This window comes from Ceratotherium simum, chromosome 37 (genome assembly GCF_057802395.1).
Source record: "Ceratotherium simum simum isolate JZ-2026a chromosome 37, ASM5780239v1, whole genome shotgun sequence".
Classification (NCBI taxonomy): Eukaryota; Metazoa; Chordata; class Mammalia; order Perissodactyla; family Rhinocerotidae; genus Ceratotherium; species Ceratotherium simum.
In genome coordinates, this window is record NC_141936.1 from 25,199,908 (window position 1) to 25,224,869 (window position 24,962).

General features: G+C 35.9%; 1 protein-coding gene across 17 annotated transcripts in view; it reads right to left on the minus strand.

Moving 5' to 3' along the window:
• LOC106801446 (sperm-associated antigen 16 protein-like) overlaps nt 1–24,962 on the minus strand; it is a 162,622-nt gene that overhangs the window by 81,901 nt on the left and 55,759 nt on the right. For 14 of the 17 annotated variants that reach the window (XM_087424856.1, XM_087424855.1, XM_087424858.1 and 11 more), the window contains 3 exons: nt 19,180–19,317; nt 8,548–8,655; nt 6,348–6,465 (listed from right to left, as the gene is read on the minus strand). The exons of 1 other annotated variant lie outside the window; for it this stretch is intronic. In XM_087424856.1, the coding sequence (XP_087280982.1) occupies nt 6,348–6,465; nt 8,548–8,655; nt 19,180–19,317 (364 nt within the window). Of the gene's footprint in view, nt 1–6,347; nt 6,466–8,547; nt 8,656–18,308; nt 19,318–24,962 lie in introns of those variants that run through there. 2 more of the 17 variants (XM_087424869.1, XM_014785275.2) reach the window with 2 other exon arrangements.

Consider the following 24,962-nt stretch of genomic DNA (forward strand, 5'->3'; position numbering starts at 1 on the left):
CCTAAAACTCTTAGCTCATTTTCCACTCACAGACACTCCTCGTTTTATTATATGTTTGATAATTAAGAACATTTATTAGTTTGGCGGCATACCATTTACCTATATTTCCTGAACAATAGACTTCAATTAAAAATTCAACTTTAAAAAGCTATCTCATCCCTCATTGTATATGATTATACCAACACAAAATACCATCTGTTTAATTATATACAAATACACACATTTTTCTACCATCAGAGTAGCAGCATTTCTTTATTTATAGAAAATAGCAGATAATAAATTGTAACTTACAGATTAGTGCTCATGAAATACCTAGGTAAAAAAAGAATGAAAAATTTCTATCTATACTTGGATGCCAAATGGAATATAAAATTTTTAAATGCACTTATTTAGAATACTGTAAAATTGACATAAAAGTTACAAATATAGTACAGAGAGTTCCTGTACATCCTGCACCCCACTCCCTCTCTTAACGTCATGCATTACCATGCTACATCTGTCATAAGTAATGGACCAATATTGATATCTTATTATTAATGGAAGCCTATATTTTGTTCTAATTTCATTAATGTTTTCCTAATTTCCTTTTTCTATTCCAGGATCCCATCCAGGATACTACCTTACATTTAGCCATCATGTCTTCTCAGCCTCCTCTGGACTGCGACAGTGTCTCAGACACTCCTTGATTTGGATGACCTTGACAATTTTGAGGAGTACTGGTCAGGTGATATTTTGCAGAATGTCCATAAATTTGGGGTTGTCTGATGTTTTTTCATGATTAGACTGGAGTTATAGGTTTTAGAGAGGAAGACCACAGGGCAGAAGTGCCATTATTAGCCCACCACATCAAGGGTATATGCTATCAACATAACTAAACACTGATGATATTAACCTTGATCACCTCCCTGAAGTATTTGCCAGGTTTCTCCACTATAGAGTTACATTTTTCCCATTTCCACTGTACTTTTGGAAGGAAGTCATTAAGTGCAGCCAACACTTAGCTGAGACGACAAGCTTCACCTCCCTGAGGGAAAGATCATCTACGCATGTCGTTTGGGGTTCTTCTTTAAGGGAGACATTTTTCTTCTCCTCCAATTATGTACTCAATCATCTATTTATATCGTTATGAACTCAGACATTCATCTTATACTTTGGGTTATAATCCAACACTACATTATTCATTTTGTTGCTCAGTTCCAAATTTGACAATTGGGAGCTCTTTCAGGCTGATTCCTGCAATGAGTCTGACTCTGTTTTTGATATTTGACTGCTAACAGCTTTTAAGTTTTACTCCATCCACTCCTCCACTCCTCTTTGTGCCCCACATTTGCACAAGCTGATAGGAAATGCTGGGTGCTCCCTCCTTTGGCCCCTCCTCACACATGAGGACTCTTAACTTGACTCCCAATCCTAATCACAGTAAAACCTCCGAGCCAGTCTCCTTTCCTTGCTCTCTCAAGCCATTTCAGACCTGCATGGTAGGCATGTGCTGCTCTCCCTAGAGAATTCAAATATGCAAATAATAAATGTTTTCAACCCTCTTGGTGAGCGTATGGCAACATCTGGCTCAACATCCAAACCAGATTTGGGTGGTGGTCCATCCAACTCTGTAGATGCCCACAAGAGTCCCTTTGTCTCTTGACACGCCTGTTGTTTTGTCGGGTATTTTCTTTCTTCCTTTTTTTACTTTTTGAATATTTCCTAACTTTCTAGCACAATAGGATGCTCCAAATACTTTAGGCTCATCTTATCTTTTCCCTGCCCAGCCTATGATCAGCCACTTCTCCAAGGAGCCCTACTTCCTTTTATCAGAGAATGGTATTAGAAACTGATATCTGAGCACTGGTATACTTGTGCTTCTAGAGTGTCATTACTTCTGGACCTTCTCAGCAGACAGACCTAGGAAATATATGTATGTATTTTTTAGACTATCTCCTGAATTAGAGCCTCATGATCCAAAAAAGATAAAATATAATTTATTATATATACTAACAAATTATATTTTATCTTTTTTTCAAACATGGGGCTCTAATTCAGAATTTTGAACTTTTTCAATACTTTTCAAAACTGAAAATAATTAAATTATAGATTTTTCTGTAAGATTTAAATAAATTTAAAAGTTGCTACAGTTTATAATCTACAAACATAATTTGAAAACACATACTTATTAGATTTTTGTTATCTCAAAGTATATTTTCAGTCTTTTGTATAGAAACTGAATAGCATTAAAAAATTTTAAATTCTAACCTTTCTTCACGGAAGGTATTTGAGAGGTCTATATGTTTACAGAGAAACATAGTGAGCTAAATGCTCATTAAGAAAAGGTTTTTAGGGCCGGCCCGTGGCTTAGCAGTTAAGTGCGCGCGCTCCGCTGCTGGCGGCCTGGGTTCGGATCCCGGGCGCACACCGACGCACTGCTTCTCTGGCCATGCTGAGGCTGCATCCCACATACAGCAACCAGAAGGATGTGCAGCTATGACATACGACTATCTACTGGGGCTTTGGGGGAAAAAATAAAATAAATAAAAATTAAAAAAAAAAATAAAAGGTTTTTAAGGAAGAGATGATTAGGAATCCAGACAGAAAACATAAGATACTTCTTACGGCTCTAAGATCACATCCTACAAGTTTTGGTTAGAAGTGAATTTTCAAAGCATAACTACATCAAATACTGAAATAAAGACATAATCAAAAAATAAGCAGTCAAGTTGATATATCTTCCATTTCGGATCATAGAGGAACTTTTCATGTATTTTAAAATATTTTCACTTTAAAATAGTTTGAATAAATTCATTCTACAGCTTCATGAAACACTAATAGATTCAAGTTAAAAGGCTAATTTGTGGCTGTATACCCAGAGTATACCTGATAAGAATGCTCCAATAGAAAAAAAAAAAAAAAAAAAGACTTGTTTGGTAATAAATCATTCTTTGTTTGAAGGGTTCCCCAAAAGGTTCAGCTCATTAAATGGTAACCTTGGTTTGTTCTCCAAAGACAGAGCTGATAGGACTCAGACGATATTCTCTATCCTAATTTGGAGACTATGCTAATTGATCCTAAGGTTAGACTGGTATAAGGGATATCTGACCATCATTTTGGCCACACAGCACCTTGGGTTTAGTGAATTGTGAGTCTTGCACCTTTCAATATAGATAGATACTTATCCACCCTTTCTCGTAACTAGGATACTAACAATACTGCATAGGCTCCACCAATCAAGTGTACCCATTTTGGATCTTGAACAAAATCTGGTGAAGTACAGAACCATGTATAATAGAGAATTCATCCTGAGAATGGCAGCTGCTACATCTCCTTTCCACTGACAGCCATAAAACAGATCTAGAAGAGCATCCAAGTGCCCAGCATTAGCATTGTGCATAGTGAAACCTATGATGGCAGAAACGGCGTCTCCTACTCAAATGTGACTTTCTCAAATGACAGTGAATCTACCATCTTGAACAGAAGATTTGATAGAGAGAGGAAAGCTATTTCTATATCCTAACTGCTCCTTTTTAGATAAGAAGAAATAAACTCTTTAGAATTTTTTCATTAGTATTTTCCAAATTGAATCTTTTTTTAGGATAAAAGTGGAAGCTATTAATAATTACCCTGTGACAAAAGGTGTAAATTAAGACTGTCTGGGACAAATGGGGATGTAGAGTGACCAATGATGTCGAAGAGGACAGAAAGATGTCTCATCCAATAGAATAAAGACGTATAAAGGATGCTGTGCCTGAGAAGCGGAAGAACCAAGAGGTCAGATTTGAGTGACCTGGTCCACCTCTCAAGCTAACAACCTAAATGGGCTAGTTGGAAGCAAAGCCAGATAGCTCAGGGATACTCCAAGTATAGACTATACTTGTTCCTAGCTTTTCAGGGAACAGTCTAAGAAAATTGACAGCCCCTTAAAGAGACCACTATATTTTGCATTGTGCTGGAAAAACATAATACCCTCCAGGTGGTGTCTGAAAATTGACTGAAGGAGGTGTGTCTACACAGATAGACTATAAGTGATTTCCAACTTGCCTATGGTTTGTATTTGCCGTACAGGGAAATCAGAAGTGTCAACAAGTCTCAGTGGGTACATGAAAATGTTAACATTTGAAGCACTGAATCAGAGAAAGGATGAGAGCCAGGACAACGAAGCCACAGATGTTAAGGATCTCAAAGATGCTGTGGCAGAGGCCATGGATTTAGCAAGGTATTTTAGGTTCACATTCAAAAGAACCACCCAGAATCATGTACCCCAATACCAGGAAGACGACCAAACCAGTCACACTACACTAGAACGTGAAGGCCAAGAGGGCAGCATGTAGACTTCAGGCCATATGCAAGCATAAGTGCCCCTTGTGTTAGAAACCTTCTGGGGGAAGAATGAGGGGAAGAAGGTGCCATTTGAAGACAGAAAATTAACACTGATAGTTATGTTTTAGCTAAACAGCCAGTTACTATAACACTCAAACACCCTGTGCTAAACCGAAAGAGACTATTTTAACCCAGAAATATCTGAATTGTCTTTAATAACAGGTTACATTTTCTTTTGCCCTCAGCAGGAATAGGGGTTCAAAGACAAAATAAAATAAGTTGCAAATGATACAGAAGCAGTTCTTTGCACATCTGAAAGGTAGTGCGTAAAATTCAACCCTGCCTCATTGGGAGAATGATTTTAATTTTTTAAACATGTTTTGATTTTAGATGCATACCAATCACAAGGCAAGTAATTTTGTCTGTGTTTAATAGGTGAGAAAACAGACATATATGTAAAATGACCTGAATGTTCATATGGCTACTTTGCAGCACAGCCGGGACTCAGACCCACCACTCCCAATCCTGAGCACTTTTAACTAAACCAGTGAAGAGCAATCTGAAACCCAAAGACTGAATGTAGCCTAAATATGTTCTCAATATGGCCTTTGATCTAACCTCAGAAATTCCCCTCATATTAGAGATAGGGGAACTGATGGCCTTTCCAGGAAGATAACTTAGCCCTAATCACACAGAAGATGAGTGGCAGATCCAGTACTGGGCAGAGTGCAGACGGAGAAATCAACAGTCTGAAGGAGAGTGTAGGCACTGCCAGCATGGATGCTTGGAAGGTCCTGGTAGCCTTGAACATTGAAACTCAGGCTGAATGGCCTGTCAGAGATGCCGAAGTATAAGTGGTCACCTGGGAATGCATGGCCAGGTCACTGATGGATGCCTCCCTGGAGAAGGGTAATAGGGAGATAAGCATGAGACCAGAGGGATAAGGAGAGTTAAGATGGGTAGCAGAAGTCTAGGCTGCGCCTGTAGCAGGATAAGAGGTAGGAGCAACCTGAATCTAGCTCGCAGTACCCCAAGATGTAGAAATGCGCCTTTTGCTGGGAGGCTGGGGGGACAGGTTAGATGAAAAGGAGCAGGGAAATGAAATTCTGAAGGTTTGACATATAATGCCATTAAAATGTAAATTAATATTACACTCATTTTATGCAATACTACTACACAATTCAGACATTCAAGAATACAAAATTAAAATTCAAGCACAAAGAAGCACGGAGACAAGTGATGTTTTGCACTTTAGTAACGAAGAATTACACTCAAGAAAAGACAAAATACACTTGATTAAAGCGTGTCTTAACAATAAAATCATTCAAGGAAGAGTATAACCACCATGCAAGCTTTTGTAGCTTCTGAAAGTTTGGCCAAAGATGAAAATCTCCAGAAAACAATAAAAGAATGTTAAGCATAGTTGCAGTTTTTTATTTTCTAATAAACTGTTACATATTTTTAATGTGGCCCATAAACATTTTTTGTTTTATTTTCCTTGAATTCTATACTAAATGTTCCTTTTCACCGCCCTAGGCCTACCCTATGTAAAAATCCTGCAAGAAGAATGGAAAAGGGTGTCTAGCAAAAATGAGCGCAAATTGAATCAGTAACTAGGCGATATTTATTTATTATCTTGTATAAGTTTCACAACAATATGAAAAGGTAGGTCATTGCGACTATACTTTACATATGAGAAATATGAGTTCAAAGGGTTTAAGTAAGGTCCGTGTTTATAGCCGTCAAAGCTGGCATTTAAACCCAAGTTTGACCACAATGGCTGAGTTTTTTCCTCCAACTATACTTTAATAATCTGCTATAAATTTATGTTTTAATTAAATAATATTTAAAAATAATCTTTCTAGGTTTAAAATAGATAAAATACTTTTTCTGAATGTTTCCAAATGAGTCTTTTTTGCAACATGGGAATTGGTGGAAACCTTTTTAAATTTCTCTCAGAAACAAAACCAATATTTTACTTATGCTATAAAAAAAATAAATGGTTAAAAATCAGTTTGAGGTAGCTTCTGCCATCTCTTTACCTGCCTGACTGCTCTGTCTCTTTCCAAGGAGGTTAGCATTTTCTGCTTCAGTAGAGTGTGGTGCTTCTCATGTAACACCCTCATTGTGGGTTCATAAGATGCATAATGTAACTTCAACCTAGGAAAAATAAAGGGCATCTTAAAGGGTAACTCAGTTAAATCAGTGATTTCCATCTAATATCTAAACTTCTTTTTTTCTTTTTTTTTTGCATTGGAATAAAAAATGAATAACTCCATAAAGGTCAGCACAACAGAGCCGAGAAGTGCAAGTAGTATTATTGGCATACCACTTCCCCGCACACGACTGTACTAAGTACTGACGCCTGCTTGTATTAGCACAGAGAGTGGGAGGAGAGTAAAACCTGCAATCTTTCCAACGAAAGAATGCACTCTGATTCACTTATCACGTGTGTGTATGCATACACACACACACGAAACTATTAAAATATTACCTTTGGGCTTCTCCTCGGGGCAAATGGGTACCTTACTCTCATTGATGAAGGTACAGTAATTATTTATCTTTGGATAAGAAAAAGCTTAGCTACCTTTAAAGGACTTCTACATGACTTCAGAAGAGCCACAGGCCTCTTTATTGTCCTGAGTGTAGAATAATTCCCAAATTTAAAAGAATGAATTTTTAAAACAAAGTACAATATAAACACAGTTCTAAAAAGAGACCTGTATAAAAAGGCAAAAGGAAAATCTAGATGAAATTGTATATATTCAACACACACTTCCAATGTTAGGGGAGATGCAAAGTATCAACCATCTATTATGTTCCAGGCACTGTATCAGGTACTTCATACCCATCAATCCAAGATGTATTATCATCATTTTTACATGAAAGAAACAAAACTACAATGGGCACAAAAAGGTAAGTGGCAGAGCCAGGCTTCCAATGCTTACTTGATTCGAAAATCCAAGCTCTTTCCATTACATTGTACTACCTCTCAGTTAATGTTTATGTTAAAAGGGAAACAAATCATTTTGAAATTTTTTTCTGAATTTATCTGGACATAAAACAATTTTATTAACCAAAAAAAAAAAATTAGACTAAAATATGAGACCACAAGTATTGATTAAAGTCAAAGAATAAACATTCTCAAGGCCTTTTTTAAAAAATTAATGTAATCTCTCATTTAAAGTGGTGCTTTATTCCCACAGAGGTTCAGCTTAAGAAAAATCAAAAAAATTCTAGCTTCTAATACATTGCTAAGTTTGAGAGTACGTTGATTCTGAAACTTCAAGTGACAGCCTATGCTTAAGAAATCAAAATAGCTATAATAACCGTGATAACCTACAAAAGACAGCAATTATCATTGCCATCCTTAAGCTGTGCTGTACAGTAGCCACTAGCCAAATGTAACTATTTAAATTTAAACTTAAATTAATTAAAATTAAATAAAATTAGAAATTTAATTCCTCTGTCATACTAGCCACCTTGCAAGTGCTTAACAGCACAAGTGGCTAGTGGCTATTGTTTTGCGCAGAGCAGATATAGAATATTTATAACTTCACAGAAAGTTCTACTGGACAGCACTGCCCTAGAATAAGCAAAAGAGAATTTTAGTTAAGGATTATAAATTCTTTTCTTTTTTTTTTTTGGCAGGAGGAGGGACGAGAAGAGGTAAAGTAAATCCGAATAATGGCTTGAGAATAATTCCTAGAAGCCTTAGCATAAATTCAGTCATTCAATATGTGCCCCTTCCACCTCACCCTTGTCAAGCCACATCTGCACTTTGCTCTCTATGCTCACAATTTGGTGAACGTGCCATGTCCCTTCACGACTTGGTGTCTTTGCACCATCTGCCCAGAGCACCCTGCTGACCCCACTCCCTCATTTGTTAACTCATACTTTAGAATTCAATTCCTCTGGAAATAGGTCTCTGAACCCTCCAATGCTCCAGTCTCGTTGGGGTGACTACCCTCTTGGTTGGCATAGCAACAAAGCAGGATATTCAGTACATTTCTGTTTAACTCCTTCCCCATCACACCCAATAGTCTCTGGGAACCCTGACAGCAGGGGCCTAAACTTACTTATCTTTGTATTTCAAATAAACAGTATAGTGTCTGGCACACAGTAGATGCTCAATAAGTGTGAATGCATAACTTTACCTGAAACCTTCTGCCGCGGCCAAGGCGCTTAACACTAATTAATCAACTCTTTAATAGATAATGCCAACAAACATCAGCAGTTTACCCTTTGAGGTCATTAATTAATTTGTTTTTCTCCTGGACTATTCGCTTGTGGTGCATTCGATGAAAATCACGTTCTTTCTGAGTTTTAAGCAGATCTTCTCTAGCCTTACTGAAAAAGAAATAATAATAATAGTAACTTTAAAAATCACTGCTCATTTCTTTTCGAAAAATTATTTAGTCATTAGTTCAAATCAAGTATTGAGCAATTGAAAAGATGACTGAAAACAAAGATTCCATTATGATTCTCACTGAAGGATAACAACAAACATAATGCATATGTGTTGGGAGATGAACAGGCCAAAACCTATAGTTTCAAAAATATCATTCATTCACATTTCATTTAAGTAAAGGGAAATTAAACATATGCTGCCAAAATAACTTATAATCCATCTACTTCAAAAGAGAATTTGTTTACAAAATTGAAATACATATAAAACAGGATAATTCAAAGTAATTACAAATTAAAAAGATTTTACAAAATTTCATTCTGAACTTGCTTGAGTATACGGTTAAGAGGGAATATATTGGGTTCGTTAGTTCTGATAATTGGGGAAAGAAAGTATATTCTGGAAAACCAATATTTTATTCTGGTAATGCATATGAAAAATATATACAACCTGCAGATCATATTACTAGAATAGTTGGTAACTTGATTAGAAAGGACTTCAATATCACTATTGCAATAAAGAAGCATTCTTCAATGGCATATATCTTCTGCAAACCCCTGGCATAAAGCAAGCAAGAGTACTCTTTCTAAGCCTAGGCTGTATGGGAAAAATTAATGGGAATTTTTCACCCACCTCCATAATATGTTACTTTCAATATTAGAACATAAAACATAATTTATGATGAAAAGTAGTTATCTAACAGTCTGGGTTAACTGACAAAGTGCTACTGCATCGAGACTCACATTCTGGAAAATGGATGGACTGAATTAGAACGCTGACATCTCACAAGAGGATCAAAATGGAGTAAATCTGCTTCTCTGTATCACAGTATTTCAAGATTCAGATTCACATAAAATAAATGCACACAAATAGGTTTCTGCTTGAGGAGCTTGTCAGAGCAAGCACTGAGGAGCAGTGACTGGGACGCTGCCAAGAAAGTGGGATGAGGTTCGATTTTCAAGCTCCTGATGGAGCATATTACAATCAGTGAGGCTTCCTGCTGCAAGATCAAGTCACATGTGGCATGTGGTGAAAATGTCTCATGCATTCTTCCAAGTCCCTTTCTTTCCTTCTTTCCCCCTACCCTTTCCCCTTTTCTTGGATGGCCTGTATTGTTCTTTATTTACTTCCAATGTTGTAGTCTTGATGGTATGTAGATAAACAGTGTGTCACAGTACTCAAAGTCTATTCCTACCATCTAACTCTCAGCTTCATTTCCATGTCAACAATCTTCAAGGTGCAAGAAACTGTTGACTAAAATATTCAGTCTTGAAACATCGTCTGAAGAATATGCCAATTATTAGATGAACAAACAATTCATTCTTTCCAGGGTTTAATCCTCTGTGCGTGTGAGTGAAGATAGACCAGGAAAGAGAGAATTTCTGCCACCACCATGAGCCTAATAAGTAGTGGGTGGAGAGCAGCAGAGAGTTTAAGTAGAGCCACTGAAAAATATAAATGGCTGAGTTGACATTTTGTGGTGAAAACACAAGAAAATCACCTGCATTCTCATTCATTTAGAAGAAAAGTATGTAAAGAGTCTTACTTACGGTCTTGCACATAGAAAACACTCAATGAGTATTACTATAATTGTCATCATCATCATCTTACTATTACTATTTAGCATAGTAGAACAGATATATTAAATTCCTCTAACAGCTAGATTTATCTACCTAAAATAGGGGGCATGCCAGTAGATACGCTAATGGACCAAAAATATCAGGATACATGATTACTAGTAACACTGTATGTTTTTATAGAAGAATTTAAACTTTAATGACTATCTGTTTTGAGTCTATTAAAACTGCCTTACTTTCAATGACTTTATGAATTATATAAATGCACTTATGTTTTATTTATCTTATCTGAAACGTAAACCCATAGTAGGTTAAAAAAATACTTAGAGAAACAATGCTGCAAAGTTTCTTAAGCAGAACCACAAATGTGCAGCATTGCATCAGCTCACTTTTTAAATATACATTTAGAGGCCTATTTGTACTCAACCCAGGAAAGAAAGTATAGGAATTCATTGAAGTATTAGACCTTAAAGTTTTTCTGACCATTAAATTGGTTTTCAGGGACTTGCTTTCTGTTTGCACAAGTGAAGTCTACTCAGTAAAACAATTTAAAGTCATTTCATGGTGATGATTCTCCTATTATGACCTTCCTGCTGCCTATTTGCTTAACAAAAGGAAAATAAAAGTCGTACCAAAAAATAAAGTTTAAAAGATTCATATAAGACAATTAATATTTTAAGCTATACAGTATTTTCTCATTACATTAGTAAAGCATCTTTGTGTTAAAAAAAATTTTTTTATTAAGACAGATACCAAATATATTCTATTTCAAGCACAATGAAGTAAGAGTTATTCAGGGAAAGATTCTATTTAGATTTGTATATCATAAAGAACACACCTCATACATGCTTTTTCTTAATGAAATATTAGAATGACTAACTTCCCCATTTCAGAAAACAAGCATATCAAAATGTATAATTAAAGTATAAAATAGTAAGATACTCATATCTTTATCATACTATAAAAGCATTGTCCTCAAAATTCCAAGTTTCAACATATGAATGTGATTTAACAGTGTGCTCTAAAAAATTATTTTTAAGTGAATGCACCCAGTAAAATAATTTTATTAACTGAATAGTTTTAACTAAAGATTTTGAAGTGATCATTTAATAATGTATTTATTGGGTTATTTTGTTATCATAACTTGGCAAAAGGAAGCATATAAACATTTTCTTGTTTACTGAACCAATCAAAGTAGGCCATCTTTGTCATGTAATCTTCTCTTGTGCAAACTTGAATCAAAGAAATTTCTGATAACAGTAATATAATCATCAACTATTTCATTATCTTCAATTGGTTATAAATGAATTAGTTTAACCCACTAAAATTAATATTGGACTAATTGTTGGACAGCCAAATGGAATTCAACCAGATTAGAGGAAAACTTTCATTATATTCTCACCAAAAAAGAAAGGGGTATACCCATGTCCAGAAAAAATACCTTTTTAATTTAACAAGCAATTACCTAAACACTAAAGCATGAAATTTTATGGCCCCCTTATTATCTTTATTTCCACAGTGTTTGTTTCTGAAAGTCATTAAATTAAATGGGTCTTTGGAAAAGCTGGGTACTCTTTGACCTTTTATAGAAGCAAATTTTATAAGTGAAATTAAGGGCCCTTAGTAAAGCACCTAAATTTTCCTCAATATTAATTGCTATTTAATTTTAGTTTTCTTTATGTCTATATTTTCAGGAAGAAAGTAAAAGAAAGTATTTCATTATTTTGAAAATGGTACATTTTAATCTTCTAATTAGTAATTCCAGTCAGTATTATTTTCTGTCAAATCTTCAGGACTCTCAATAAACCTTTTCTGGTCTGCATTATATTTCCTTGATGTAAAAGCCAACCAAAGAAGACAGCACTCTGAATGGGGCAAGATTTAGCTTTATAGAAAGTTATTTAAATTCCAATTGTGAAAGGACAATAAGGCCTACTCCAAAGGAATGCTATGAAAGGGGCAAAAATCATCAATTAACTACTCTAAAAATTATTATAACTAAAGAGCCAAAATGTTAACCGCACACATTCACTTAAGCCCCTCCTATTTGCCAGGCACAGCTATAGGCCCTGGGGATATGTTGAGCACAGACACAGTCCCTATTATATGGAGCTCATAGTGTAACAACAAAATATATGCATTAGATAGCTAGATGTAAAGGGCATAAATTTCAAGCTCCTTCATAAATATATAGTATTAAATTAAAGATAACCTAGATAAAAGGAGAGATGTACCATGTAAACAGATTAGAAGACTAAAATGTATGAATACATTAATCCTTCTCCCCCCCAAAAAAATGTGTATATGTAAATACATGTGTAACACACACACACAAACACACACACACACTTTTCCCAAATTAAGTTACAGATTCAACTCAATCTCAATCCTAATGCCACCCATGCCTTTCTATAGAAATTGACAGAATGGCTCTAAAATTTATACGGAAATACAAAGGACCTAGAATAGCCAAACTATCTTTAAAAAAGAAGAACAAAGCTGGAGGACTAACACTACCCGACTTTAAGAACTTACTTAAAGCTAAAATAATCAAGAGTGTGGTATCAGCATAAGGACAAACAAATAGATGAATGGAACAAAATAGAGTCTAGAAATAAATCCACGATTATAGTCCCTTGATTTTCAACAAAAATGCCAAAGAAATTCAATAAAGGATAAAAAACCTTTTTAAGAATGGTGCTGGAACAATTGGATATTCCTACAGGAAGGAAAGTTAAATTACAGCTCCTACCTCACACTATATACAAAAATTAAAGATAGATCATAGACTGAAATAAAAATTCTAAATCTTTAAAGGTTTTGGAAGAAAACATAGGAGAATATCTCTGCGACCTAACAGCAGCCAATGGTATCTTAGACAAAATATCAAAAGCAATACTATAAAAAAGATAAATTAGACTTCACCAAAATTTAAAACTTCTGCTCATCCAAAGACACCATTAAGAAATTGAAGAGTCTGGCCATTAACTGGGAGAAAATATTCACAATATTCTGACAAAAGACTTGTATCCAGAATATATAAGGAACTCTTACAACTCAACAGTAAGATAAACAATCCAATCAAAAATGGGCAAAAGACTTATACAGAAAGCAGGATAGACAAACGGCCAATAAGCACAAAAAAAATGTATTCGATATCATTAGTTATCAGGAAAATGCATATCAAAAGCACAAGTTGCTCCTGTACAACCACTAAAATGGCTAAAATTGAAAAGACTAACAACACTCAGTGTTGCCGGCCCTGTGGAACAAGCGGAGCTCTCATATGTCACTAATGGGAATATAAAATGACCCAATTTGAAAGCTGGAAAATGGAGTGGTAGTCTCTTATAAAGTTAAACATACTTCTACTGTTTGATCCAGACATTCCACTCCTAAGTTTGTATCCAAAAAAAGTGAGAACTCATTCCCACAACGAGACTTGTACACAAATGTTCATAGCAGTATTATTCATAATAACCACAGAAACAGCTCAATAGAAAACGGATAAATAAACTGTGGTATACACTATACAACAGAGTATATATATTGCTATACTCAGCAATAAAGGAACTCAAACTACTGATAAATGCAAAAATCATAGATAAATTTCACAGACTTCATGCTGAGTGTAAGACGCCAAACACAATGAAAAGAACATTCTGTGATTCCATTTATGAAGTTCTCAAAAAGGCAAAACTAATCTAAGGTGAAAAAAATCAGAACAGTGACTGCCAGGGCAGGGAATGACTAAGAAGGGACACGAGGGAAATTTCTGGATAGACAGCAATGTTGTATATTGAGATGGCTCTGGAGGTTACAAGACTTCATCTGTTTTTCAAAATTATATAGCTAAGACTTGTACATTTCAATTTACGTAAAATTATAACTCAAAACGAACTGTAAAACATAGTGTAATAACTGGGTGTGTGGTAGGGCATGGTGGGGGTAGAAATGAGACAAGAACGGCAGAAAGTTGATAAGTTTTGAAACTCTCTGATAGGCCCATGAGATTCCCTGTTCTATTTTTATCCCTATTTTATTTTACTTTCTATATGCTTGATATTCTTTCAGAATTACAAAGGTAATATGTGTAAATAGATAAGTAAATTGCTATGTATCTGCCTTATAGAAGAAATGCCATCCTTGGTTGTTTATTCAGTGTTGCTGCTGTCACTAATAATAATGTTGATGATGATGATGCTATTCTATCCACTTGATACATGTTGTATACCAGGTACCATGCGTATTACACCATGATGGATAAAACAAGCACAATCTTTGCCTTCATTAAGTTTACAGGAGTATAGAGAAAATGAATAAGAAAATAAAATATACATTTAAATAATCGTACACTGTAGTGAGTGTTATGAAAGAAAAAAGGGGTGCTGTAATACTGAATACTGAGAATGTTCATTGAGCACTTACCATGTGACAGATATTGTGCTAAACACTTTTAAATGATTCCCTCAAGACAGGACTATTACCCCACTTACATATAAGGAGACTAAATGATAATTATATTCTTATATTTAATAAACGACAGAGTGTCATGTATGTGTTGCTCTATCCACAATACCTGATCTGATATCAATATCTGTCCCGAACCAAAGTCTAGTGGGGTTAGTGCCACGGAGTCTGACAACAGCAGATGTTGTCCTTTCAAGAACCTAACTGTCCCATAAGGAGCTTGTCTGATTTCATTATTGCCACGTGGTACCCAGCTACACCAACGCATGAGAAGGTTATGCAGGATATAATGTTCTCCCTGTTTCCATCACACCCCTCCATCCAGTCCATTTTCCACACAGAAGCCAGCTCACATTATGCTTCTCAAAACCATCCATTAAGCTCACAACCCACCCACAGGAAAGAAAGCAAAGGTCTAACGAAGGCCTCTACCACGTGCCCCCTGGTTCCGGTCACTATGGTCTCCTTGCTGGTCCCCTAACAAGCCAAGCTGTCCCCACCACAAGCTCTTTATACTGCCTCTTCCTTCTGCTTGGAATTCCCTTTTCTCAAGTTTACACATGGCCTTCTCCCTCAGTTTCTTCAGATATCTGAGAGGACTTCCCCCAGCACCCCATATAAAACAGCACGCCATTTATCTCTGTCCCTTTACCCATGTTATTTTTCTTCACAGTACCCACCACCACCTGACACATGTTATACCTGTCAACATCCACACGTAGTTAGTGGCTATTCTCGTTGGACAGCACAGCCTTAGCGAGTGTCAACAGTGTGGAGGCAAGAACAGGAAAAGCAGCCTGTCCAAGAGGGAGGAGGAGAGGCAGGACAGCATGCTGTCACAGAAGCTGAAGGACGAGAGGAACGAGAAATACGATGTCTACTTGAGTAGAAGAGGCGAGGTGAGAGCCAGCAGGATGTTAAAGAACAAGCACAACGGTGCTTTTGGGAGTAAACCATCCAACTGGGAACACTTGCAATGTCTACACTATGAGAAGAAGACATAAAATGCTAGTTAAGATAGGAAACATGATCAAGCAAACACGTTCCTAATTAATAAAACTTGCAACAGTTTTATGGACCTCAGGCTGAGGTGAATATTGTGGCATGTCAACTACCAAATAAAATGAAGTTTATGAAACAGCGCCTTGGCTGTGAAAGGTACTGTAACTCTAAGTGACGCTTTCTAGGCTTCATTCAACCAACAATTCTCTGCAAATGTGCCGCAGGTCCCTTAAATTCTAGGTCTCTGCATTCAAAAGAACAATTGGTCTACATTTCAATAGAAAACCACACTTATATTCTCCTTTTCCAAGAAAGACTGTCACACTCCCACTCATATTATGCCTCTCCAGTATCTAGTATGTAATATACCTTTACCTTCACCATAACTATGAATCTATTTTACAAGAATTTTTCCCCTTAAAACATCTATAAGAAAATTTTCCCAACAGTTATTTCCCAAACTTTATGTTTTAGAAGATAACCTACATTTGTAGCAAGTATAGGAACAACCTCCATTCTAAAATTGGCTTACAACAGAGAAAAAAAAAAAATTCTGGCATTAATTATTGCAATTCAAATGATATTTTAGAGTGAAATATTTTCCCCTTTCATGTCTTCCTTCATGCTTCATCACTGCTGAATTTCCAAAATATTAATGATGTGATGATTAAAAAATATCCAGGGATGACAGCCTTTAGAGATATTGATAGTAATAGCTGACATTTTCAAAGCAGTATGTGATTTACACAGCTCTTCAACATAGATTGTCTCATTTAATTATCACATCACTCCCTAGGAGTTAATAATATTATGTATAATTACTCCCAGTTGAACAATAAGAAAACTGACTCAATAAGTAGCAGAATATTGGAAGCTAGGTATTTGAACTTTAAGTTCAGTGTTCTTTCCACGGAAACTCTCCCCTAGATAAATATTAAGCTTATAGCTATACAATTTCTCTAGTTTTTCCAATACATCATTAAATACTATCGGTATCATCAAGACAATATGTATCTAATATATTTGTAACCTGACTCTTTTTGCATATTAAATATTAACTATTATTAGAAAAGTATTTAACTTAAAAGCATTAAGTATTTAACACTTAATCTTGCTTTAAGAAATAGCCTTAATCCTAAAAAGGAAAACTTTAGGTTAAATTCCATAAAGAGAAACCAATGTTTATTACTAATTCCTATTGAAAAAATATCCTTATAAGGCAAATTGAAAAACCTGTGTGATGAAACATTACAATTTGGGGCAAAGTCATTGCATGTAGATGTAGTTTGGGGAATTTTTTACAAAACCTCATTCTCCATTTTCTGAGACTGTATCCAGCAGAATGAGGCCACAGGGAAACACCTCACAAAAGTTGCTGTGAAGCACAGTGTGCACAGTGTGCATTCAGTGACATAACTACTAGTCATCTACTAAGGGTCAAGCTGCTTTCCTTCACATTTTCCGTGTCAGGTAGACTAAAGCAAGTAAATATTTTCCTTTTCTACTTTGTATAATTTTAAATTATACTGAATGAGATAGATTTGAGAGAGAACCATAAGCGGTTGAAACTAAAACTATATTTTAGTAAGTAAAGTAATTTTTATAAACATTTAGTAATCTGATATTTTAGTAAATACAAACAAGAGACAGATTTCTTTTGAGTGATATCTGTTTTAATTATGGCTTCTTTTAACATTAAGTTAATAATTTGCATGGGTAATAGTTTACATGGTTTTTATTATAGTCATTAAATATAATATTCAATAAACAACGAGTAATCAACAATGATTATTTATGTTATTGGCGCAAAACTCATTGCACAAAGAGGCTATACTTATTCAAAAGAAAATTAGCAACCTCAAGCAATGATTCAAAGGAGATCAGGAACTGAAACAGTACACTTGGCAGCACACTAAAAAATGTGCTGTGTCAAACTCCCAGTGCATCCATGAGTGTCTATACAGAATCACAGTGAGCACCAGGGCCAACGGTGCAAACCCCTTCTGAGAAATGGAACCGAGAAGAGAGAGAATGCTGGCTCTAACAACATATTTTGTGGATCATCATACACTTCTTCCCAAAGTACAAAATGCCAAATAGTACATCCATAGATAATATGAAATTTGTATAACTTGCAAAAAACCTTCTATAAGTACATATAATAACTTAATAAATGACTATACAAACTATCTTTTATTTACTACCACCTTTTCAAAGTAGGAGCTTAAACGTTTCCTCCACTTTGCAATGCAAAGTCTTGTTTCTTTACATTAAATTTTTTTACAAAGATCTTTAAAATATTTGTGTCCCTACATGGTAGTTCTGTTTATCTAATTTTTGATTTAATATGATTATTTTTTTAAAAATTTTTAAATTTTTGTTATTGTGGTAACATTGGTTATAACATTGTATAAAATTCAGGTGTACATCATTATACTTCTATTTCTGCATAGATTACATCATGTTCACCACCCAAATACTAATTACAACCCATCACCACACACATGTGCCTAATCATCCCTTTTGCTCTCCTCCCTCCCCCATTCCCCTCTGGTAACCACCAATCCAATCTCTGTCACTATGTTTGTTTGTTCTTGTTTTTATCTTCTTTATCTTAGGAGAGAGATCATATAGTATTTGACCTTCTCCCTCTGTCTTATTTCACTTAGCATAATACCCTCAACAGGGAAAGCCCCTCTCTAAATATATTTAATAAAAATTAATGAACAAAACATGAACTGTCTCTGCTCCATACCTAAGCACTGACTTTCCATCTAACATTGTCTTAGATGAGGAGAATCACTCCAAGTTAACACATTCACATATTTGTCTTTGGTAGAATAATACTGTCTGTTTATCCAAATTTGTTCACCAAAAATTGCATGTCTTCCATTAATTTTAGAAAGAAAGAAAGATATGGAGAGATTTGGCTTCTAACTGTTAAATTTCTCCTCTGTGCATAACTTCACGCTAGGAAATTACAAAACAATGGTTTCCTTCAGGGAATTTTAAAATACTAAAATTCCTCTACTAGGAATATTCTAGCTCCTTCTTTCCTCTCTTTCTATAATTTTATTATTATTTCAGAAATTAGCTTATCCTCACAGGGGAAGATTTCATAACCATGAAAAGATTATCAAAATACATAAGAAAGTGACTGTTATATAATAAATTAACCATCTCCTCCACAAACCCTGCATTCCACTCCTGTTGGTGAGTTGCAATTGTGAGAGTTCTGGTCACCTAGTGAATTAATTTGCTAGTGAAGCCTTTCACATTTTTTCCAACTAGAATTTAAATATAATTCAGTTCTCCAGAATAAAGCTCTGGTACATTAACCACCATCCACCTATTAGCCTCATTTGACTGTTTTATTTAGTCCAAAATAAAAAGAAAGTCATTTAAAAAATAACATACTCAGCCGCCTGTTTGTAGTGCTTCAAGTCTTTCTTCAAATTTTTGTTCTCATTTTCTAAAAGCATATTCTGGGTGTAGACATCTGGAACATTCCCAGTCTCTCTAAGTTCAGTTACTCCCTTCTGTATCAACTCATACCTAGGATAAAATCAAACGAAAGACTTTATGTTGTGTCTTTCCACTAAATTGGCTTAATATATGTATAATTCAAAAAATTAAGTCTTAGGGAATGCTTAATTACTTGCAGTATTACTTTTATAAATTAAAATGTCAACACATAATATATTTTTAAAATAAAATATTAATGAATTTCTAAGTACTAATATCATCATGGTACATAAAATATAACTGAACATCTATGTTCCAGGCACTAATCTAGACACTGGTGAAAGCAACAACAGTCCCCATCCCCATCTAATGGAGTTTTCATTCTAGTGTGGATGGTGAGACATTTTATGAAGTAAAATAAAGCAGGATAAGGGGCCAGCCGCACAGCCTAGTGGTTAAGTTTGGTGTCCTCTGCTTCGGTGGCCCGGGTTCGGTTACAGGTGCAGACCTACACCACTCGGGGGCAGCCATGCTATGGCAGGGACCCCCATACAAAATAGATGAAGACTGGCCCAGATCTTAGCTCAGGAAAAATCTCTTCCTCATCAAAATAAATAAATAAAATAAGTAAATAAATAAAAATAAAGCAGGATAAGAGGGATAGAGAGACTGAGGTGGACACTGATGGGGTGTTTGTGCTATTTTATATAAGATGATCAGAGAAAGTACGCCTGACAAAGCGGTGTTTGAGCAGAGAGCTGAAGGACCTGAGGGCCTAAGCCATGTGGATATGTGGGAGAGGAGCATTCTTGGCTGACAGAAAAGGACGTGTAAAGGCCCTGAGAAAGGAGGTGCTTGTTATGCACAAGGAAGAGCCAGGAGCCAGAATATCTGGAGTCTCCAGAGCCAACTAGGTGAGCAAGGGAGAGGGCGGTGAGAGACAGGTCAGGAAGACAGCAGGGAGCCAGAGAGGACACTATTTCACCCTGAATCAGACTGAAGCTCTTGGAAGGTTTTGAGAGACGAGTGACACTGGTCAGATTTATGTTTTAAAAGGATTAGTCTGGTGCTAGTCTGAAGAAACCGACTGTAGAGGAGCAAGAGTAGACTCAGAGCGACTAGTTAGGAGGCTGCTGCAGTGGTCCAGGAGAGAGAGAATGGCGGCTTGAGCCAAGTGGGCAGTGGTGGAGATTATGAGAAATGGGTCCCTTCTGGACAAGCTGTAAGGTGGAGCCAATGAGGTTCTCTTATGGATCAGCTGCCAGGTGTTGGTAAAAAAGAGAAGCCAAGCATGACTCCAAGGTTTTTTTTTTGGCTGAGCAACAGACAGCCATTTACTGAGATGGGGACGAACACGCTAGGAGCTGGTGCTTGGAGAAATCAAGGCATTGTTTCTATTCACTGTAAATGCAATATGCCTAGCGGGCATTCAAGTGAAGATGGATATTGAGTATATACGTCCAGAGTTCAGGGAAAAAGTCAGGGCGTGCCCTTTAAATTTGGGAATCATCAGTAAAGAGATACTGTTTAAAGTCACAAGACTGGATGAGGCTGGCTAGGGAGTGAATGTGAACAGAGACGTGAAGAAGTCCTAGGACTGTTTCAAGACGGGGAAAAGAAGGAAACACTACCAACTAGAGACTAAGAAACAGAAGACAGAGAAGTAGTGGGAGAATATGAGACAGCTGTGGCTTAGGGACCAAGCAAATAAAGTGTAGCAAGAAGGAAGAAATAAACACCAGTGACAAATGCTGTAAAGAGGAGGAATAAGGAGCACTGAGGATCAATCACTCAACTTGGCAACGTGAAGTCATTGAAAAGCGTTTCACTACAGTCATGGAGACGAAAGCAGAACTAGAGGAGGTATAAGAGAGTAGGAAATGAAGAAGCTGCAACAGTCTTTCAAGGAGCTATGCCATAAAGAACAGCCTAGGAAATCAAGATGATGTACCTAGAAAAAGATGTGGAGTCCAGGGTGATTTTTTTGTTTTCTTGCTTTTTTAATATACAATATATTATTGCACATCCATATGCTTATGGGAATGACCCAGCAGAGAGAGAAAAAATTGACAATGCAGGAAGGAGAAGGGACAATTGCAGGAGCAATGTCCTTGAGTAGGTGAGAGGAGCTGGGATCCAGTAGACACGAGGAGGGTGGGCCTGGGATGACTGTGTATGGCTCAGTCTCGGGGACAGGAGAGAACAGAGAAACAGAGGCAGCAGGTTGGTACAGAGGAAGGGATGAGCTGTGGATCTTCTCTTCTACTTTCTCAGTGAAATAAAAAGAAACACCAGAGAATCATTTACAGATTTATAAATAATTACAATTTTAATCATTATATGTATAAATTAATAAAGATAAACAATCTGAGCTTTTCTATGCTTATTTTTCTATACATTTCAAGTAATAAAGTTATTAAAGAAGAAATCCCAACAAAGCTTGCTATAGATGAGCTAAATACAGGTTTAAAATTTTTAATTATGAATATTTTCATATTACAAATCATAACTTTATTAATATATTACACATTAACAGTCATATGTTTTTGTGTTACATATCTTATCTGATATTTAAAATAATCAGCAAGAGAACCCATCCAGAATAGCCAGGTTAAGATAACTGAATCAATATTAAGTAATATTTGCCGCAATTTATAAAACAACAAATAGATAACCATTTAATCATAAATTCACTATTTTATCCATATTTGGAATGTGATTTATACTTATTTCAGAAGAGAAGACATAAGGATCGATTGAAGTATTAGACCATAAAGTGTTTTTGACCATAAAATTGGTTTTCAGCAACTTGCTTTGTTTAATGCAGAAAAAAAATCACTAAAGAAATTAATTTGAGGGCCAGCCCCATGGCTTAGCGGTTGGGTGCACGTGCTCCGCTGCTGGCGGCCTGGGTTCGGATCCCGGGCGCACACCGACGCACCACTTCTCCGGCCGTGCTGGGGCTGCATCCCACATACAGCAACTAGAGGGATGTGCAGCTATGTCATACAACTATCTACTGGGGCTTTGGGGGAAAAAATAAATAAATAAAATTATAAAAAAAAAAGAAATTAATTTGATAAGAAAAAGTGATAAGTAGTCTTATTAAATGCTATGTAAATAAATTAACATGTGGCAAAATAAGTACAAATCAAAACATAACACATACTACATCATATATATCTTAGGACGTTCAAAAATCATTTATCACACAAAATTTCTGCCACCCTTGTAAAAACATTAAACATGACTTTAAATTCACTAAAACTATTACATTAATATAAGATAACTGGGAATCTTAATCTACAAACTCTAGAAATATATTTCTCAGTAAAACCTGCATTTTCCCACAAAAACGTTTTGGTTTTGTTTCAAATATGTGTGTATATGTGCGTTTTAAAGAAATATAGTCTGGCCTTTTTATTTCTTTCTCCTTATACATCAACCCTTAGAATAAGACTGAAAAGTATTCAGATGAAAAAAAAATTCTTGGAACTATTAGGAGTTTGAAATAAAATTTACCACCAACAGAACTGCCAATGAAATTATTGCCAATAAAATTACATTAATGATCTTCATATTTACCATAAGGTCTATAAACTCTTAGAATTATATAGAAATGGCGAATACACATGTATTTTAGGGAGAAAGTGCATAGGCTTTCATAAGATTTGTCTATGTACCAAAAGAGTTTAAGACCCACTGCTATGAATGGAGAATAGTATGACAGAATTTCAGTAAACACATAAATTGTGTATTAAGAGTAAGGATTATTTTTCCTTCAAGATGGTACTCAAGGCATAGGATGTAAAAGACAGGGAAACAGTAATCCAGATAATAAGTAGTATCAAATGAGAATTTTTCCTCCACGTCTTCAGAGAGAGTTAGGGAAATATTTCACCAACAAAGACAAAATTCCCTTAACTACTGCCCAACCTGAGGATGCTGGCATCCCCAGCACCATCGCAATTTATCACTGTGAAGCAGAGAGTCCTTCACAGGAAAAACATAGTACAGTTAAACAAGTTCAGTACCGGCCCCATGACTCTTCAAAGGAGTATGGAAACTAGGCACAGATTTGGACTCTAAATCAAAATATTCCTTAAGTTCTTTCAGTCTCCAGTCAAGCTGAAAGGGACTTTTATTGATTTTTTTTTTTTTTTTTAAGATTCCCTCGTATAATTCCACAATTCAGCCTTGTGGTTAGGAGTTGGGTCTTTAGATCAGCCCAGCCTGAGCTGACTCTGCCCCTTACTGGCTGTGACTGGCTGCCACTTACCGAGGCCGATTTCCTAACCTGTCTAAGCCCATTTCCCCATCCATATAAAGGAGACAGAACAGGGGCTTCCTGCTACATGTAGCTGTTGGGAGAAGTAAATGAGATAATGCATGAGAACATAGTGTGCTAACGAAAATGATACAAAGCACATTCCTGAGTGAGAAGCCTAAGGCTTCATCTTCTTAAATATTTTTAAACCCTTCATATTTAATAAACACTATGTTAATTTTGTTACAAAATTTATGTTAAATATCCACTTACAAGGCTGCCTTCTTGATACAGTACATAAATAAATCTCTGCATATATATTTACAGAGCTCAAATTTGGCATATTGCAGGACGGTAAAAGTTAGCATTACAGAAGAGTCACAACATGCCTGTGTTTAACTTCATCTTGATTGGGGAAAAAAATTCTTACAACATGACACATAACCAGAAGCCAACTCCCAGTCAGTTGAAGAACCAGCATTAGGTTTAAATGCTAAAGGAACAACTAGCTGTGTAGTTTCATTGAAGGACAGTACTGTGTACACACCACCACACATACTTCCCATACACACTGGGCAGCAAAAGGGAGTTTTCAAGGATAATTTTAATTCTCGGCCTGGCTTTAAAACCTAACCATTCCCAGAAAGTTGTAACTGCACTGCCCACATTTGAGTAATTGTATATTATGTCAAATTTTATTGGCTAAAAGAAGCAATATTTACCTCTTTCGAATAAAATTAAATAAATATACTAATTTATAAATTCTTCTATAATTAAGAAAAAATTAAATGAGTAATTAAATATTACACATAACTGCTCTACTACCTCTGATGGCATTTTTGTAACCACTCGACTTTCGCTCGAATGGAAGGAACAGAGGCCAAACTGGAGAGAACCAAGGACTGAACAGGAAGTAAAAGAGTAAAGAAACAAGGAAAAGAAAGACCCTGTTTTCAAAACATATGGCTGTAAAGGAAAGAACAGTCAGAGCAGGAGGTAACAAGAGGAAAGGCCAAGAAGAGCAAGAATGTCCGTCTCAGGTGAGTGAGTGCTGCCCTGGCTGAGAGCCAGCAAAAACAGTCCACTGGAGACAAGACGCTTGACACACGGGCAGGTAAGGTAGCTAACGTGCACTACCATACGTTTTCCAGTTTAACCCCTTCTCTAATTTTGCCCTCCCAGGAAATTATCATTGTCCACAGAGTACTTCGAAAATGGACATAAAAATATCATTGACTAAACCCACAGGGTAGACTTTTGTGGTTCACAGAAAAAAATCCCCGCTACATTCACACATATACATATGATCCTTTTTTGTAAATGGGCAGAAAATAAATATTTTAGAATTAGCAAAAAAGCTTTCCGGGCTATATGGTTTCCATTGTGACTAATTAACTTTGCTATTATATCATGACAGCAGCCACAGACAGTATCTAAAAGAAAGGCCCTGCTGTGTTCCAAAAAAATT